The sequence below is a fragment of the Phaenicophaeus curvirostris genome, chromosome 9 (genome assembly GCF_032191515.1).
Source record: "Phaenicophaeus curvirostris isolate KB17595 chromosome 9, BPBGC_Pcur_1.0, whole genome shotgun sequence".
Taxonomy (NCBI): domain Eukaryota; kingdom Metazoa; phylum Chordata; class Aves; order Cuculiformes; family Cuculidae; genus Phaenicophaeus; species Phaenicophaeus curvirostris.
In genome coordinates this window covers 3,192,606-3,212,262 of record NC_091400.1, presented here as the reverse complement: position 1 = coordinate 3,212,262, position 19,657 = coordinate 3,192,606, and the positions used below count along the sequence as shown (strand labels likewise).

Genomic DNA, 19,657 nt, shown 5'->3' with positions numbered 1-19,657 from the left:
CCAGAAGGTGATGTGCATTAGAGCTGTATTAAACTAAAGCCCTGATTTTCTTGGAAGTGGATTTTTTAATACCAGGGTGCCTAGTAAGTCCCTTGGTGCTTTATCAGTAAATACAACTCTGAACCTGAACTGCTATGCAGAGACGTATATAACTATGAGCCTGAGGATTTTTGATTGTTGATTTTTTTTGATTATTAATAGTTCTTGAAGCAAAATATTTTAGATTCCTGGACCTGTTTCTATAGAGCATGAAAGTATTACAGCAAGCTCAAGTAGCCGTGAGAATTACTGCTTCTATAGCTAATTTGGTTGTGTAATTGCAGAATCCGCCAGTCAGAGTGTTTCAGAAAAGTTAACAGAATATGTTTTCCATTAGGGTGTTGGGATATAAATGTAAATATTATATACCTTACTGAGCTACAAATAGTTGAATGCAGAAATCTGTACTGTAGCTGAAAAGCAAAGGCACCAAAGAGCTGTAGGAGGGAGAACAGTGACCATGCCACCAGTAGAAATGTCATTATTTGTAACTTGCATTTGGAGGGGAAAGAGAAGAAGTTTTCACTTAGTCTGGCTGAAACAGCAAGGTAGTCAGGAGTGACAAAGAGCATCAATAATTACTCCCCTGGCAATTTATGAGGGAACCACGTGTAAATCATTGTACATTCCACCTGTAGAAGAAAATTAATGTTGCACTGCAGTAAATATTGGAGGGTTGATAGCTCCTTCTTCATTGTTACATGGGGAGAAGAGCCTTTAGAGATCACTTCAAAGGGAAAGTTGAGATCAGCCGGTCTTGGTTCTCTGATACTCTCCAGATTTTAATGTTTTAGGGTTATTAGCAGGGGGTTCCCAGCAGGTGGCCCTTGACTTTGGATTTCATCTCCCCAGTTGGTTTTACGATGTCTGATTTTTGTTTACCTTGCAGGTCGTGTTAGGAGGCCTGTATTTTGAAGGGGGAAAAAAATCTTAAGGAAGTTTCACAGCACTTAATTTTTTTTTTAACTGATGTTCTGATAGTTGGATCATGTTTTAATCTGATGATTATATTATAGCTTTTACCACTGTGCAACCATTCTGCAGGAAAAGTTCATTGTAGTCATTTGGCATCTGATCCCCATGTTCATATAAGTCAACGGAAACTTTCATTCTGCTGATGTGAGTGGAATTTGGATCCAGTACTGTTTCTTGCAATGATTAACTCAGGCTGGTTGTCAAAGATAGTAGTTTCTTTAGATGGCACAGGCTATATAATTAACTGAAGCAAAAATATACACCCTAATTTAAAGTAACTGGCACAGCTACTGTCTCCTAGCATGTGTTATTGCAACTGAAAGTAGATAACTTTGTGTGAAGTAGTATCAGAAGCAAAATGACATGAGGAAAATTATATGTCTACACCTATGGATCCTTGAATCTTTCCTCTACTGGAAATAGTTCACATTTGAGGTTCTCTCTTTCTTCTTAGCAGCTTTGAACTCAGGGTTTGAACGTGTTGTGTAATGCTAACTCCTGAACCCCAGACTGACCTTGGACTTGCCTCATTAGTGCTTTTGACCAAGCTGTCTGCACTGGCCACACCTCGCTGACATAGATGTACAAATAAAGCATGACAGGCTACAGCTTTTAACGCCCTGGCTTCCACTACCTCTTGGGCTCCAAACTTTCCTTCTCAGAGCGGGAAAGCAAAGACAGTTTTTCACCTTTAAACACTGATAAGAGCAGCAGGAGCCTGGTCAATACGAGACCAGCGCATCTTTCAGTGTTTCTGCCCTCACGGTTGGCTTTTAGATCTAGTTCCAGATCATTCAGTCCCAAGTAGTGTATTTTCCTTCTAGCCCTGTGGCTGCCTTGGACTCAACCAGCAGCCAAAACACACATCATGGCTTTTCCCCATATATATTATGACCGAACTTTCTGCCACTGGAATTAATGATCTCACCTCTTGCCCTTTTTCTGAAAGTAGAATTCCTGTACATTAACAGCAGTGCATGTTTGCAGTGGTTTTACCCTGTGTTTAATGTAGTCGTGTTCGTCATATCAGGTATGATTTTTACAGCCTAGCAGTTCATTTTTCCATAAAACCTGCTGATGTAGCATGGGAACAGTACCATGTCAGAACCAACATGTACCAACAGAGTAGCAGAAGGACACGTTACACTGGCAGTGTGGTTTCATGCTGCTTGCAGAATGGTGAAGCTTCACATGAACACTGGCTAAGATGACCATTCTGGTGTCTCGGAGCCCATCAAGTGGGCCCATGAAGCCTCACCTTTAAAGGGGAAAGGAATACCAATGACTCACCTCAGGAGAGAGGTGACCTCATCTCTGTGAGCTCAGCAAAGCATCTACTGGAAAGCCAGCAAGGTGTTAGTGTGAGGTGGGAGATTTGGGGAAATGAGGCCTCTTTCAAGCCATGGAGAAAAAATAGCAAGTGTCCCGTTGACAGGTGGCCATCTCCTGAACTGTCCTTTGTGGACAAGATTGATTATGTTTGTTAGGGAAGAAGAGATAGTGTTGTCTTGCAGGGTAGATAAGGCAGGAAAAGATAATTACTTCAAGAAAGATAATCTAATCATTTCTAATACTCAAGCATCTCAAATCCAACTTTTTCAAAACTACTAACAGTGTTCGCATGGCTATGAGATTAGAAAAAGAGCAGCAAGAGCAAGCTTTGGTCCTCTTTGTTTTGTTGCATTGTATGTTAACTGTTGTTAACTCTTGAGTCAAATGTTTATTACAATTAACAGGCTTCAGCATACTGTTTGACTTATTTTAAATATGTGGGTTTTAAAGCGAGTGAGTTCAAAGTCAGCCTACTGACTCCTGCTTTGAAACCAGCAGTAGTTTTTAAAAAGGCAGTCATTTTTATCGAAATCTTGTCAGGTTTTTAGGCGATATTCTTCTTGTACTAACTGGTTTTAGAAAAATTTCCAAAATGGGTACACTTGACTATAAAAAGCCAATTAGTCATGTTTAGAGCATTTGGTAGGGGAGTCCCACTGTTGACAGTGTTGATTTTTTAGTCAGTCTACTAGTAATGGAAAATAATAGGAACAAAAAGGATACATTAAACTGTTCATATTTGCAATTGCCGTGAAAATGTCATTTCTCCTTGTTTGTATAACACAAGGCCAGGCGCATGAGAAATTAGACCTTTCTGTCTTAGAGTCTCAACTCACTAGCTGGTGTTGTTGCTTACTTATTTGTTTATTATCATGCTGTAGGAACACCAAGCATGTGAACCTCACTGTGCGAAGTATCTTACGCATATTTATTTAAAAAGGTGGGCTCTGCTCCAGAGACCTGATAGTCTGACCATTGGAGAGGAAGGCAAATCTTTAATCAACATGGTGTGTGTTGAAGGGTTTTGAATACAAAGTATTCAAAAATACAAGGTATTGAATACAAGGTATTCAAAAAGAAGGGACTTGAATTGATATTCATGAGAAGTGTGTTTTTTTCCCAAGGTTGGAGGATATTTCATCTAGGCCAAAGAAATAAAGTGGAACAGGATTTTTACTATTTTGTGTCTGGTTTTTTTGTCAGGGGATGTGTGGGATATTCACATTCAGTAATTGCTTACATTCATTCTAGATGGGATACACTCCGTTGCACGTTGGCTGCCACTATGGAAACATAAAAGTTGTTAACTTCCTCCTGCAACATTCTGCAAAAGTTAATGCCAAAACGAAGGTGAGTTTTCCGCCTCTGCCTCGCTCATACAGTGCAGGCAGTTTGTGTGCTGTGGCCACTGCAGCCTTTACCTTTCCCTGTGCCTGCAGAACGGGTACACGCCGCTGCACCAGGCTGCACAGCAGGGGCACACCCACATCATCAACGTCCTCCTCCAGCACGGCGCGGCACCCAACGAGCTCACTGTGGTAAGTGCAGAGCGGCCACCGCTTATCCCATCAGGCTCATCCCACCCCATGTAAAGCATCTGAGCAAGGGAAATGTGAAAAAACGTGTGTCGTGGGAGAGGAAAAGAGCAGAGGAAGCCTGTTCCCATCGCCCCCACGTCCTCTATGCCACAATCCCTTATAAAACTAGAAGGACGAACATCTGGAAATCTTTACATTATCATCCCATTTCTGTAAAAAGTTAAAAACTTACAGTTATATATCCTCCTACCCAAAATACATTTATTTCAGTCACCAACATGCAAATATTTATTTGGCCTTTGTTGTTCATTCTTCTACAGTTAATTTGCAGTTTCTACACTTTTCCTTGCTAACATTCAACTTCTGTTATGAATGTTTCAATTGCTAGAATGGAAACACTGCCCTTGCCATAGCTAAGCGACTTGGCTACATTTCAGTCGTTGACACATTGAAGGTGGTGACGGAAGAGACCATGACTACAATTGTGAGTACAGCTTGGTTTGGTAATGAATGGAAGAATTTTTCCTTAGCCAATCTATTCAGCTTTGTTTAGTTACGTGTCTACTGACATTACAGTTTAATTTCCACCTATTTCCTTCTAGCAGTATAAAATGGATATTAAGCCAAATATTTTTAAGGTAGTCGACACCACTAGGTTGTATGTAGAAAAAGTACCAACCAGGCAGAAAATGAACAGTGTAAATGACTGATCATAGCTGCAATGTTTTTCCATGGTACCTTGTTGTTTAGGGCACAAACCACATGAATGCGGGCTGATTTGTAGTTGAAAAGACTTTCCTTCAGACTTGGGTAAATAGAAGCTGCTTCTGCCCTTTGAGAGGGCTTGCCAAGTGACTGATGTGTGATGGCTTGTATTTGGCTTAAGAGAACCCATTCCAATCTAAGAAGTTGTTGGAAATTACTTAAAAGCACCACATTGCATTGTTTCTGGTATCTTCTGGGTTATTGTGAAAGGCTTTCTGCAAGCAGCCACAGTCACTTCAACCCCAGGTATCCATGAGATCCATCTCATCTCTCTTGCCTTTCAGGAAGGCTTATTGCAGTGTTAGCCAGGAGAGGTTAAAGGGACTAGTAATAGTTAAATTTGGCCTGCTGTCACAAAAAATGGTGATTCACAGAATCCTATGTGTTTCTTAGAAAGATCGTTGGATCACCAATGTTATTTCAAATAGCTCTATGAAGAAAACAGTTTCATGGGGTGAGGAGCCTCCATGCATCACTGCATTGGTAAAGCCAAAATTGGATCTTAAGAACATAAATTCTGAACATTGCCTCTGAGTTTGCTTTTTCCTTTCTGCAACTTTTTTTTTTATTTTTGCCAATGAAAAAGAAAAAGAGAGGTTTGTGCGCATATGTATTTTTAGGTGTATCAGAAATGGAGAAGAGTTAGTGGGTGTTCTGTGTTTTGTCATCACCCGTTTGTGTGCTCTGTCAGTGCAAGCAGGTGGCTGCCCTGCAATGAGCATTTGAGATGACGGGCAGATTTTAGCTCTGCTACTGCATGTGCCTCTTCTTCCGGTGACTTTCCTGGCTGTGGAGTTTGCAAAAAATCCACCACACAAAAGACAAATTTGAGAATAATAAAATAGAAAGGAATATGCCAGAAAATAATCATGATTTTTTTTTCTTACAGCTTCTCTCTGGGTTTTCTCAAGTACACATTTCTCTCTAGGAAGATTACAAAACAGTTTTCCACAACCTGAACAATTTGATAGAGAATATTATATGGGATCGCATAAACTTGACTAATTGCCTAGTATACAACATTGTAGCTGCAGGAAAATAAAACCACATTTTTATGTTAAGACCTCCCAGTATCACAAGGTCATTCTTGGCTTGTAGAACTGAGAAGCTGGGGGAGTTTGTGCTGCATAAGACGACTAATCATTTATGTTCTGTAGATAAAGAAGAGCAGAGGCATGGAGGGTGTGGCTGCAGATTGTGCTAGAAAAAATGTTAGATGCCAAAAGGCCTATACAACCTCAAATATCTACTCTCAGGGGAAGCCTCCAAATTATTCATTAAAATCAGAATATGCTGTTTATCAGTCACAAGTGTGCAATTGTCAGACTTTGGAAGGCTAGACATGAAATCTGATTCACAGCTGAGGACCTGAAAATCTCAATTTGACTGCTGAGGCTTTTGAGGTTTGTGGCTAAACAAATCCCAAAGGTAAATTTAATGAAACCAGGGATGAACACAGCTAATTTTACTATAATTTATACTCAAATGCCAATAAAAAATTCCAGTTGTTCCTGGAAAAAAAAAGGTCCTGTGATTTTGCTAAGTTTAACAGCAATGTGTTAAAAAGCTTTGCAAGTAATTCCCACAAAATTAAATAAGTGTGAGGTTTTTCATAACTTTTGTGATGTTTGAGCATGAAGGAGCTCTTCTGCCTGTATCAAGTGATGGCAGTAGCCCGAGAAACATTAATTGCTAAATGAGTATTCATGAGGCCAGAGAAAACCTAAAACCTTTTAAAATAAATGAAAATGGAAATGTTCTTTTGTCCTCCCAAACTTGTTAATGATTAAATATTTGTATATGAACGATAAGAACTAATGGTGCTTAACTTAATATATTATAATATAAAAATCTGATAAAGACGGGAGTGGGTTTTGGTGTGGGGTTTAGACTTTTGGGGTTTGTTTGTGTTGTGTTGCTTTTTTTTTTCTGATTCCACCACACTGCTTGAATGGTCACTCGGCAGGGTCTCTTGCGTGACCTAAATCTTTACCAGTGTTTGTTGTGCTGTACCCCTGCTGGAGAGTAAAATGTGCCACTGTGTTATCAGTCGTGGGATACACACATGCTCTAGGAACAGATTTCAGGCATTCATGATGGGTTTTTTTCTGCTTCTGATTTTTTTTTTAATATTGGTCTTTGAGTCTGAATCAATATAAACATCAGGACGAAAATCAACCAGCCACTTCTGAGTGTATTTCATTCACAAATTCCTTAAGGGGTGTCCTTGAGCCTGCATGTCCTTACAATTGTTCTCATTTGTGGGAAAAACACACAATTCATGCTCAGGCACCTCTGAAAAAAATCACGTAGATTAAGCCTGCTTGAAATTACAGCATTTTTCTAATGACAAATGAGAAATACTTCCCTCAGACAATTTAGTTTAAACAGAGATGACATATTTCTGCTCAAAATTTAGATGACTGTTTAAGGAGTTCTTATTAAACCCCTTAAAGTGAAACTCTTTTCAGTGTATTCGTTTCTTATTTTGATACCATCATATTCTAGGCTTTTATCTCATGCTTTTTCTGCTGTGAAAATGTAAGTATAATTTAACACACAAATATAGTAGTGCATATTTCTGTAGTCTTTTAAATGCATCTATAAAAAGAAAAATTAATAAGAAGCTAAAAAAAAAAATCTTGTTTTGCTAAGTGCAGATAAAAATATGTCCTACCTTGCCTTTTATTTTTTAAATAACTATAGCTTTAAGAAAACTTATGGCTACAAACTGATTTTTTTTTTCTTTGACAGACTGTTACAGAAAAGCACAAAATGAATGTACCTGAAACCATGAATGAAGTTCTTGATATGTCTGACGATGAAGGTATTAAAAACTAAAAAACCTCTCTTGCTTATTTTTCAGTCTTTTGTTGTTATAAGAAATGTTTTTTTTAAAAAAACCAACCAAACAGTATTAATTGGATATGGTCTTTGCACATTCATTATTGGTTTATATTGATTGTTGTGTTGACCCATTGATAGTCTATGCTTTTATTTAATGATTTTGTTTATTTAAATCATGCAGTTCGTAAAGCCAATGCCCCTGAAATACTCAGTGATGCTGAATATTTGTCAGATGTTGAAGAAGGTATTTGTGCATTTTTGTGTTGTAGTGATATTTAACTTAAGCTTCTTCCTTTTATTTCACCTGTCTGGAAAGTAATCCTTTCAGATAACTTTGATGTTATCCCACTAACAATAATTCCTGCTTTACAATCAAGAATGCTTTCAAAAATTCTTTGAGCTATTGTTGATAATCCTCTAACTTTCTGAATTTCTTTACTCACGGTTTAATCAATTTAATAAAATTAACTCCACTTTCCTGGAATAGTTCTTTCGCTGCTGCTTCTATAAAGTGGAGGATTGTTTTATTACTGTAACTGAAAAAAAATATACTGGACAAAAGCGTCAAATATTAAAACACTTTGGAAGAAAAAGCTGATAGTGCAAATGAAGGGCAGGAGGAATGAGTCTTTTTGTTTATTTGTTTGTTTTAATTCCGATATGTATTCAGCTTTGAAATGGTTTATTTAAATTGATAGTGGACCCTTGGCCTGGAAAGAAATGTTGGGGGGGGCTTGTTTGTTTTAAAAAAATATTTCACTCCTGGCATTCAGTGAAAACACATCAGATTACTTTTGTCCTGAGTAAAGAGGATGCTGCATTGGACTCAACATGCTGGTGTTTGTTAGTGTTGAGGTACCTTGTAGCTGAGATTCCATCAGTATAATCCTGCAGAGTGACATGAAATCTGTGAGTGGCAATAAATCCCTCTCTTTTCAGTGCCTCTAACTAACTCTTCTGAGCTATGGGCACTTGTAGCCTGCCTGTCTCAGCTCACTCCTCAGTGCTGGGCAGGTTTGACACGGTTTCAGTGGTCCCCAAGTATTTAAACCTCCTTTGGCAATTGCTTCCTTCCCCTCTGCCAACATCCCCCGTTAGGTCCCTTGGTTCAGATGTGCAGTTGTCTGTTTCCAGAGGCTGTAGCAGGATTAGGTTACCTGGTGGCATTCAGAAACAGCAAAGTCTTGAGTTGATGAACAGGGTGACAGTGTCCTGAGGATGGTTTTGTGAGTCCGAATTCACCTTCATTAGAGCTGCAGTTTTTTCTTCTCTGGTATAAAAACAAGTGATGGGGTTCAATTTTGTTTGGCTTCTTTAATTAAACTGTCTTTCTTCACGCCTCGTGGCATATTTAATTTTAATTTTTATAGCATTTAAACAGTAAGGTGAAAAAGATATTTAGCTAAGTTCCTTGTGTGCAGCTCTTGTTTAATTCATGCATTGAGGCGTTTGGTTTGTTTTCAGTTTCTCCTTGTGTTCCTGTTGCTGCAGCTCCAAATGGATAGTGTTCTTATCGTACACCTGTGTTTTCCAAATAACTCTCTTAGGCTATTGTACTGCTCAAAATACTCTATTGTTTTAACTGACTGGAACACTGATACGTAATAGTTCTAGCTAGCAAAGCAGTAAATATTATCGTATCCCACTGCTCAGCATGCATTAAGCTACAGATAGGAAATACTCCCATATACAATCTGAATATTAGCACCAAAGATGCAAAACATGTCTTTTGATGTACAGGATCACTTTTAAGACTTAATCTGTGGAAGGCTTTTATTGTCACTAACTCTCAGTTTAACAACAGGGAAAAAAAATAAAACAAGAATTAAGAATATAGGAAATACAATTGTTTCCTTGCCTTGAAATTGTTCTGCACCTATGTTGTTCTAGGGGAGGTAATAGACTGGTTTACATTTAACAGAGTAATTTTCAACCCTAACGCTGAAATGGAGCTCTCCAATCAAACAATAGGTATTTTATTGATCTGTGGTGAAGCACTCTAGCATGCAAGGCATGTGATGAATGACAGGCTTTGAGGTAATTAACCACTGTCCTGTCCCTCTGTCCTGATCTGCACATCTGTAAAGACAATATCCCAGCCCCCATTCCCACAGCTCCTCAGTGTTGGTTTATATACAATGCATCCACTTAGCCCAGTCAAAATAAATATGCTCAAGGTGGTAATGTGCTCTGACAAATCTCATAGCCAGGGAGTTGATTTCCAAGTGAGAGAAGGCACAAATTTAACCACCCAAATCCAACCTCTCCCTCACTTGAGTAACATTCACGTCAACAGCCAAAACTCTTCAGTGAGATTTCTCAATATTCCATAATCCTCAAGGTTTCTCTCATAAAAGAAACTGGAGACTTGGAAAGTAGAGTCTCGGAGCTCAGTGACAAATGTCAGGAAGCTGTTTCTTGTATATATTCCTTGTTGTGCCCGCTAAATAAATATTTACAGGGAAATTGTGTGATTTCTCTTCCCTGCCAAGGACAGTCTCTTCTGGAGTCGGGCTGGTTAGGAGATTTTTTTTCCTGCTTTTCCTAGACTACTCTGGCAAATCTGTCCAGATTAGGTTAAGTGCTGGGAAACTGCTACACCACAAAAAAGAAATGATGTGTTTTTGAAAGATGTGAACATGATTTTGTGTGAAAAAAATGAAGCTTCATCTTTGTACGTAGCAGAAAGTTTGTAGAAGAATATAGAGCAATTCCAGTGCGCACTAAACATGTCCTCTGCTTTTATTTTTAAAGAGATTGCAATTTTTTTTTTTTAAATATATAACCTGAGGCTGCAAGAACTGGGTCTTTCTTGTCACCATCTCCAGATGTGAGCTCGCAACCTGCGCAGCTTCACCCAGTGGTGCAACCAGTGGCCAGGGGGCTGGTGGGGAGTCAGTCATGCTCAAGCACAACCCAAGCCATCTGCAGGAGGCCTGGAGGAAACCTCCTCCTCCGCAGTCTGCTTGGCCTCAGAGCATCCCTCCAGGCGGGTGTGAGAGCTTTAATCCTAGTGGAGGAAGCTGCAGCCCTGCTGAGCCTGCCACAACTCAGCAGAGAGCTCAGTCACAGTGCTTCCCCTCCTCAAAGCTGCAGCTGCTGTCCCAGAGGTGAAGGAACAGCAAGCAGTGAGGCAGATAGAAAGAGGGGTGAGGCTTTGTGAGCAGTGAAGGGAACTAAAAAAAAACCAAAACCAGTTCAGATGTTGTGAATTTAGACAGTCATCATGAAGAAAGACTTACTGTTGAGCTTTTAATTTCTCTTATTTGGTCTTCAGGAGATAACAGATCTCTGGGTGTAAATAAGGACACCGTTTTAAACCTATTTAATGGAGATTCCTCTCTCAGCAGGAGTTAAGTATCATGCTAATCAATCCCTGGGGAATTAGACAGATGGCCTAAGAGGGCATGAGTGCGCACTGCCTGATCCCTGAGTAGGTGCAGAGACAGAGTGTTTAAGACAGGTCAGGGCAAGCCTATGTGTGAGAGTCTGTTATTGATCATTTTATGAAGGAGTGATTTATAATACTTCTATGCTCAGAGTTTTTCTAAGTTTCTTTGTCTCCATAAAATGTTGCAGATTCATATAAGTTTCGAGGGGGTGGTGTTACCTTTCCTCCATACTTGTGTGAAACCAGAACCTTGGCTACAACTAGAAGCATCCTGCCCTTCCCTGTTGCTGTACCTGTTCTGCCATCAGAAAGCCATGGAGAGGCTGTGATGAGGGAGTGGTAAAATCTTAGGGGATCTTTAGCAAAGCCAATTGCAAATACCCTTTTGGATCCCAGGCTATGATTAAATTTTGTTAGTGACTTTTCCCAAGCCACATAATGCCTTCTCCCCTGCTGCCGTAGAGCCTGTATGTCTCACTGGCCTCTAAAATGAGAACCCACCCCTGTGCTCTTGCAATTCTCATATGCGAGAGACAAGCTCAGGGAGCAGAAAAATGGTGAAAATCTGGGAAAAGGTGACAAAGTTGACAAGAGGTATGGAAAAGCTTCTCAGGGAGAAAAGAATGAAGAGAGTAGGACTGTCTATCTCAGAAGAAAAAGCTGAATGAGGGATATGTCAGAACGTATAAAAGTGTGTGTGGCAGTAATGCTTGCTGCCTCTCCAGAAGTTTAAGAATAGGGGGTATCAGTAAAAGCAGCAAGAGGCAGATTCAGCTTAAAAGGGCTGCTCTTCCTCCAACAGACAGATGAATTGTGTGAATTCACCGTGTCCTTGGTGTGCGCAACACAAAAAGTTTATGAGAGATCGAAGTGTAATTGGAAGAATTTAAAATGGGAATAAAAATACCTGTTCATGACTATACAAACCTCTTGCAGATTTAGCAAATACGTGTTTAAATCACTTCCAGTTAGAAAAATGTCCCAGAGGACTTCCACGGTTTCTTGGTCTTACATTGTTCTGTGAAGCGTGGCTGCTGTCGGAGACTGGATGTGCTAGAAGCGATGGGCCTTTGCTTTGACCTACTGCCACTTTTCCCTGGATTTTGAACAGTTTTTTATGCTCAGGAGAGCTGTGTTTGCCCGCTGTTAACAGGGATGTCATCTTTCTTAACATGTGGTTAACATTATGGACGAGGTGCTGAGGGACATGGTTTAGTGGTTGATAGGAATGGTTGGACTCGATGAGCCAGTGGGTCTTTTCCAATCTGGTGATTCTATGTGACACACTGGGAACGGGTGGATGGAATTTGCAATGCAGGAATCTCTTTCTTTGGTGGTTTTTTTTCATTAGTGCTGCACTTCTTAGGTGTTTCTCTATAATTTGTGTTCAGAGATGAATTTTGCCTTCAGTTTTCCGTGGGACCTCTCTGCTGGAGCAAACACGGTTCTCGTTACCTGAAACGCAGAGGATTAGGCTGTGGCACCTAATTAAACAGAGTGGGATTGCACCACCCATTTTGCTCCAGCCTCCCACGATCAGAAAACAATGCCTGGAATTCTTTGAAATTACCACTCCTAGATGCAGTTTTTCCTTTGATGAGAGCATTTCATCAGAGTAATCCTGCTCTGGCTGGATTAGCTGCAGAGCAGGATAACATCTAATGTATTTTGCAGCTCAACTGGAATAGCTTTTTATCATTCTCCACCTTGCCTTTGACAAATACTTTGACAAATACCCTCGGATCCTGTGTTCAGTTCTGGGCTCCTCACCACAAGAAGGATGTTGAGGCTCTGGAGTGTGACCAGAGAAGAGCAACGAAGCTGGTGAAGGGGCTGGAGAACAAGTCTTATGAGGAGTGGGTGAGGGAACTGGGTGTGTTTAGCCTGGAGAAGGCTGAGGTGAGACCTCATTGCTCTCTCCAACTACCTGAAAGGAGGTTGTGGAGAGGAGGGTGCTGGCCTCTTCTCCCAAGGGACAGGGGACAGGAAGAGAGGGAATGGCCTCAAGCTCCACCAGGGGAGGTTTAGGCTGAACATTAGGAAAAAATTTTTCACAGAAAGGGTCACTGGGCACTGGCAGAGGCTGCCCAGGGAGGGGGTTGAGTCACCTTCCCTGGAGGGGTTTAAGGGCCAGGTGGACGAGGCGCTGAGGGACATGGGTTAGGGATTGATGGGAATGGTTGGACTCGATGATCCAGTGGGTTCTTTCCAACCTGGTGATTCTATGATTCTATGAAACGACGCTCCTAAAGAAAATGCCACACGTGTTCCTGACCCGGCGCAGTGTTCAGGTGCTGTGAGGGCAAAAGTTTCCAGATGTTACTGATCCAGTTAGCAGTTGCTCCTTGTTCCCCGCACCTCCGACCCTCTCTGGGTCCCCTCCCCGCTGCGCTCCAGTTTTCTCCAGCTCGGGGAAAGGGGCAGAGAGGGAGCGTGGGGCAGCCCCGGGGCGGCTGGTGGGGGCCCCGGGGGGGTGCGGGGTGCGGGGCGGAGAGCCCGGCTCAGCCCCGGTGTCGCCTTACAGCCGAGCGACCCCGCAGCGCCCCGATTTACATACAAATAACCCGAGCGCCCGCCTTGATGTCACCATTCCAGGGGCTTGCCAAGGGAGGCTGTAATCCAATCAGCAGAAGCTTTAAAGGGATGTCTGCAGAGTGATTAAAAGGGGATTTTTTTTGTTTTTTCTTTTTTTTTTTTCCCCAGCTATAGTTATTTTTCGTTTTCTTTCATATTCGCAAAGAACTTTGATCTGAGTTGAGAGACAAAGATGCACGTGTCCTAAAATACATACGAAGAGATCAAGATGTTAAGAAGATCTCAGTCGTTGTGTGGAAAGGGAATATGACCCACAGGGATTAGGTTGCTTGTGCTGGTTTGGAGATTAACCCTAAATCACTGCTTAAGGACTAATAGGACTAATAGGAATTCTTGGAAACATCAGGGAAAAAAATTCTTAGAGACCAGACTGGTGAAAATGGCTTTCCAAAACAGTAAGACTTTTTTTAAAGTTTAACTTCATGTATACTGTTTGTTTCTGGTGTTTTGAATGTTTTCTGGTGTACGATGAACACGCGAGCTTTTAACCTGGGATTTACAGCTGGGCTGGAGGAGAAAGTTGGGTCTGTTTGTTTGCTGTTTGCAAAGCAGTAGCTGAAGGGGTATTTTTAGACTCGATCGTTCGTTTAGGACTAGAGCTCGCCTGTTGCTTTCCTGAGCGAGGTGAATGGAAATTGGTGCGAGCTCGTTGAATGGAAGCGGCCGCCGCGCAGCCGGGCTCGGGGCGGGGGGGGGGCGGCTCTTTCCGCACCTCAAACTCGTTCATCACAAAGCAGGAGAGCGAGAACTTGGGCAGGGGAAGGAGCTCCCGGGGAGCTCGGCTCGGTGGGGGCGAGGGAACGGGGCGGGGAGGGATCCTGCAGCCGCAAAAGGCGTATTTTGGACTCGCTCTGTCAGTGCAGGAATGCGGGTTGGCGTGATGTAATGCTATGCAAATGCTCCCAGGGAGACCGAGCTGCCCCGTTAACCCTTTGCGGCATCCCCCCTCCTCCTCTCTGAAGATTTAACTTTCCTTCCTCTCGTTTTTTCTTTCCTTAACTCCCCTCCCCAAACTAATGTACCTCTCTGCCTCTGTGTGACCGGAGCGGGGGGAGCCTGCGGGAAGGTCTCACCTGTGGGAGTGGGGAAGATAATAATCGTAATCCCCTGCTGCATTCAGCCTTGCGAAAGTTATTGAGAAATAACCTGAGGGGGGAGGCGGGTCCCAGCTTTTACTCGGCGTTTCTCGGTGCCGGTGGGCGCCCAGGCCGGTCTCTCACAATTAAGGGGTTTCTTTGGGATGCAGGATAACCTCACCTGGGTTTGTCAGCTGGGGCTTTTCTGGTAAGGGAAGCAAAAGCGAGGGCAGTGGTGCAAAGTACAGGAGAACTTAAGCGATTGGGCAAATTTCATCCCTGGTGCAACTTTATTGGGTCTGAGTCAAGGTGGAGTTTGGCTTCTTACGTTTGCTCCCAATAAAATTATTTTCTCAGCCCCGTTCAGGGGGTGGATAATTGACACGCTACGTGGAAAGAGCCTTGGGGGAAGCGGGGGTGACGGGATTGTTTCCTTCTTGACTAGCAGAGAAGGGCATTATTCCTTACTAAGCACACAAACATTTGCAGTACCCGGAGCTCCTGATTCCAGCCTGGCTTTTGTACCGGCAGGTGAGGATGCAATGACAGGTGATACGGACAAATACCTCGGACCCCAGGACCTGAAAGAGCTGGGAGATGATTCTTTGCCTGCTGAAGGATACATGGGCTTTAGCCTGGGAGCCCGCTCTGCCAGGTACTGTATTTGCTGTCTCTAGTGTTTGCATGTCACCCCAGTTACAAACTTTTACAAACGAAGCTGGAGTCTATTTCGAAACAAAGTAGGGAGGGTGCACTTGTATGTGCTGATACTACGCCTTTAAAGCATATGCTCATTGCAGTTTTACTTCATGTTCTTTATCCATGTTGGCTTCTTATGGCAATGGGACAGAAAACTAACTATTCACTTTTTCTGGTATCTGCTTATAGTCTAGCAGCTTGCAACCGGTCTAGAAACTGACCTAGGACAGGTTTCTTTTTGCTACCGCTGGTCAGATTGATACTCAGGTCAGAGTGCTCCTTAATGGACTAATTTAACTGAAGAAATAAATGCCGGAAAAACTGAATGACAATCATTTTGCTGGTTTGGTGCTTTTATTTCTTTAAAGGTGCTAGGGAGTAATCCAACTGAGATAGCCAATCTGAAAGAAGAAGGCTCCCCGCAAAATAAAAAAGCAGGTGTACCCTAAATTTGTGTAAGGTTTAATTTGACAGGGAACAGATTACATGTTACAGAAAACAGGGCAAAGTTTCTGTGAACCCGATAAAATACTGTAAACCTCATATAATATCTGACTAATGCTGATTTCAGCCAGGTGTTTCTAGATCAGCATTTTAGATTTCATTTTTGGATCTTGCTAAAGCCTGCACTGTGTGTTGCTCAAAACAATCAAAGCTGTATGAGCAGAGCTTGCTTCCATAGTTGTGGACTTGCAGTGCATTTACTGACAGTTGAATCATACTGAAGCTAATAATTAAACCTCATAAACTGGAGCCCTGAGGACTTTTTCCTATGCTGTAGTTTAAAGATCTGTTTTAAAAAGTGAGTTCATTGTCTAACAGTTAATGGCAACTCCCACTAGGTAAAGCTTAGATGTCTGCCTTTCATTCTTGTTTGTTATGGTTGCATTAGAAATACAAACATGAAGTGCAGATTTGCTCTTAGTAGCGTCCAGCCACACTTTGCTTCACTTACAGTTTTTTATGTAAGTTAGTGTTTATGTAATAATACATTCACAAGGAATGACCAAATGCATTTGAATAGTCCAGTAGCTAGAAAATCAGCAAAACAGGGCTGAAGGAAGAATCTTATGTCTTTGTAAACTTAATTAACAAAGCTGACATGCTGCTTTTAAACACAAGTTAGTGTGAGCAAGGTCGGCATAGAACACCATCAGATGTGGTGAGGACTCAAGTGCTACTTTGATGGTGCAGAGGGAGTGCACTTTGTGTACAGAGCTGGTGGGCACTGATTTACAGGACACCTTTTACTCACTACAGTCTTCTTCTTGCACGTGTCTAAGTTCTCTCGGTGCAAGTGGAAGAGCAGAATTGCGCAGTCAAGATCTGTTAGGTAGATCTGAGGGTTCAACCTCATTTTATCTTTTCTTTGACAGAAATCTAATATTCCCATGCTTCTGATTTTAGCAGTGCCATTACTATTTGTTGCTGCGTAACTCATTTTTTACATTGCACATGTTATGCTCAGAGGAGACAAATAGTGTTTTTCCTTTGAAGTATTTTATTTAGCAAAAAGTATTCTGCGGATGTATCTTGCTACTGATTCTGAGTGTAACATTAAGAAATAATCACATTAAATATATAAGCCATCCAGCCATAACATCTTGCTTCTCCTGTCTGATTCTTTGCTTTCTATTTCTCCTGTTTCTTTTCCACTGTAAATTGCTTTAGTCCAAAAGTCAGGTAAGAAAGCATGGCATCGTGTCACATCTTTCTGCTGCTACCATTGGTCATCTTCATTTTATTCAGCTTTGGAAAGTGACATGCTTTTATTTTTGGATGGAGGAGGTGGGCTCAGCCTTAGAGAATATCCCTCTCTAGTAACAAATATAACTTGACTTCTTTATGGCCTTTATCATGTAAAAGTCTGCTTAACATATTTCTGCAGCGTGTAATTAAGATCACTCTTCCGCTTCCAGCATAAGGACGAACGCGTGCTAAGGGACTAGAAAAGTTTGATTAACAACTACAAAATGCATGAAACAGAGTTGTAGAGTTTTGAGTCTGAGAAGTGTTGCTAGTTCAAAAGTGTAATATGTTGTTGGGTGTTGCTTTTTATTAATCCACATTTTTTCCTACTTTATTTTTTGTCATGTAGCAAGCATGTCTAGGCCTGCAGCATGTTTTTAGCACATACCATAATGTATCTTCCAGGGTTAAGTGTAACACATTCCCACCTTGATTAAATTAGAGCACATTCAGAGTGATCATAGTAATTTCTAAATAGTCTACCGTGAACAGAATAATCCCTAAAGCACTTGAATCTGTATTTAATCATCAATAAGCAAATTTCTTTTCTTTTTTCTTTTCAAAATTGTTATCCTTTTTCCTAACTAAATGAATAACTAGGGTGTTTATAACAAAGTCAAAAGTCGTTCAGCCACAGAGAACGACAGCACATACAACTTGCTTTTAGTTAAACCTGCTTCAGCAATCTGAGCCACATGGGCAGGCGCTGTAACCCACTCACAGCTCCCCCAGAACCTGCCCTCATGGGTCTTCTTTCAGGATTAGGGTGTGAAAACATGTATTAAAGTTCATCTAAATATCTGAATGCACTTTTCTGGTTTTATTCTAAAGCCATGACATTACTGCCAAAGCAGTAAACATCTGTTGTGATTTTGCTTATGTATATTGTAGGGAAGGGGATAGCCAAATACTTATTATTCCATTTTTTCCCATGTATAAATTTCACAGATTGTGTATATTTTGCCATCTTATGCTGTCCCTGGAAGTTGCATGTATTAATTTTTTTTTATTTTTATTTTTTGTTCATCTCATTGTCATCTGCACTTACTATGATAAATGGTAAATACAACAGCCTCCGCTCCTTCAGTTCGGATAGGTCCTACACGCTGAACAGAAGTTCTTATGCTCGAGACAGCATGATGATTGAAGAACTGCTGGTACCAGCAAAGGATCAGGTATGTGCTGCACCTCTGCCAGCCGGTATTTGTCCATCGTATTTATAGAGCATGACGTTCTGCGGCCCTCAGCCATGCTTGCAGAGACTATCACTATTCTCTTAACTACTGAAAAGGGAGAAGAAAGGAGCTGAAAGAAATTGTGGGTTTACCACACTGCGGTTTTGATTTTGCAAGAGACAGGGGGATGGGGTCCCAAACCAAAGGAGTTTTTAAGGGACTAGTTACATTTCTGAGTGCGGGGTTGTCCATTGAGGTCAGCAGAAACATCTGTGAGCTTAGTGCAGTGTGTATCCTTAGAGTGCTTTGATAAGTTGGGAGCAACCTCCATCTGGACTGTGCAGCCCAGGAATTACATTTGCACGTTCTGTCCACATGGAGAGAAATCCAACTGCTATCCTTGTTTTTCCACCCTTGGGAAGAATTTGGCCTTGTGAAGATTAAACTATTATGCACTAACCAGTTTATGTATCTTCCAAACATTTGTGCAATGACTAATACAACAAAGCAGAATCTTTTGACCTGATTATAGCGTGGGAAAGTCTTTCCAAAAGCTCATGCTGGAGATGATAGGATACTATATGCTTTGTTTGCAAGTTTCTCAGCATTTTGCTTGGTAGACTTGTTTTGTATTTTCAGATCTAACTGAATTACTCAAGTGTTTCTTGACACACAGAAGCCAGAGATCTGCTAGGAAGCTGGGTAAAAATTCACATAGAAGTCTTTGCTTGGGAATTAAAGGACTGTGTAGAGGAACTGTTGTTTGTGTCATGGAAGACCATAAGGTGGATTGTAATGAAACAGATGTTTTCTGCTGCCATTTTCACAGAGGTACCTCTCAGCAGCAGCAAGTGTTCCTGCACAGGAGGTTATTGATCTCAGAGGACGCGTTCATGGGGCAAAGGGTCCACAGTGCAGGACTCATGCATTTTAAACCTTGATTGTATTGGTTTGGAAATTATCCAGTTTTACTGTAGCTTTTGCACACAGTTTTGGTAGTGTTATGGCAATGGCAGAAATTGGATTCTGTCTTTAGAATGTTTCTTATTAGGTTGTTACTTTAAAGTAAAATGCTGTAAACATCCAATAACCTTGATTTACAACAGCCAGCCAGGGAGAGTGTCTGAACATGGCATAGCAGTAATTTTGTTGCTTTTGTTTGTTTTGAAGTCAGAAAAATAAAATCTGCGACTACTGGCACTGGGAACAAGAAATGCTATTTCAGGGCTGAGAACCTAAAGTTACTCTTGACACTTCATGTAAATGAAGACAGGCTGTAGGTCTGGCTGACAGTGTGGTTGTAAATATTATTCTAATCTTAATACTCTAAACAAACTTCACGTTTCTCAAGTCCAGGACAGGATCAGGATTGGTGAAGGTGGTAGCGGAAAAAATGTCAGTCCTGTCTTGAGAGGTTAGTAAAACCACGATCTCCTTAAAAGCAAATAACAGTAAGGCAACAAACTATCTTCATGA

At 41.3% G+C, this 19,657-nt stretch overlaps 1 protein-coding gene across 5 annotated transcripts in view; it reads left to right on the top strand.

Annotated features, from left to right (window-relative positions):
* Positions 1-19,657, top strand: part of ANK3 (ankyrin 3) — a 345,846-nt gene that overhangs the window by 258,036 nt on the left and 68,153 nt on the right. For all 5 annotated transcript variants that reach the window (XM_069864352.1, XM_069864356.1, XM_069864355.1 and 2 more), the window contains 7 exons: positions 3,598-3,696; positions 3,786-3,884; positions 4,273-4,368; positions 7,404-7,476; positions 7,678-7,740; positions 15,090-15,213; positions 18,079-18,181. In XM_069864352.1, the coding sequence (XP_069720453.1) occupies positions 3,598-3,696; positions 3,786-3,884; positions 4,273-4,368; positions 7,404-7,476; positions 7,678-7,740; positions 15,090-15,213; positions 18,079-18,181 (657 nt within the window). The remainder of the gene's footprint in view (positions 1-3,597; positions 3,697-3,785; positions 3,885-4,272; positions 4,369-7,403; positions 7,477-7,677; positions 7,741-15,089; positions 15,214-18,078; positions 18,182-19,657) is intronic.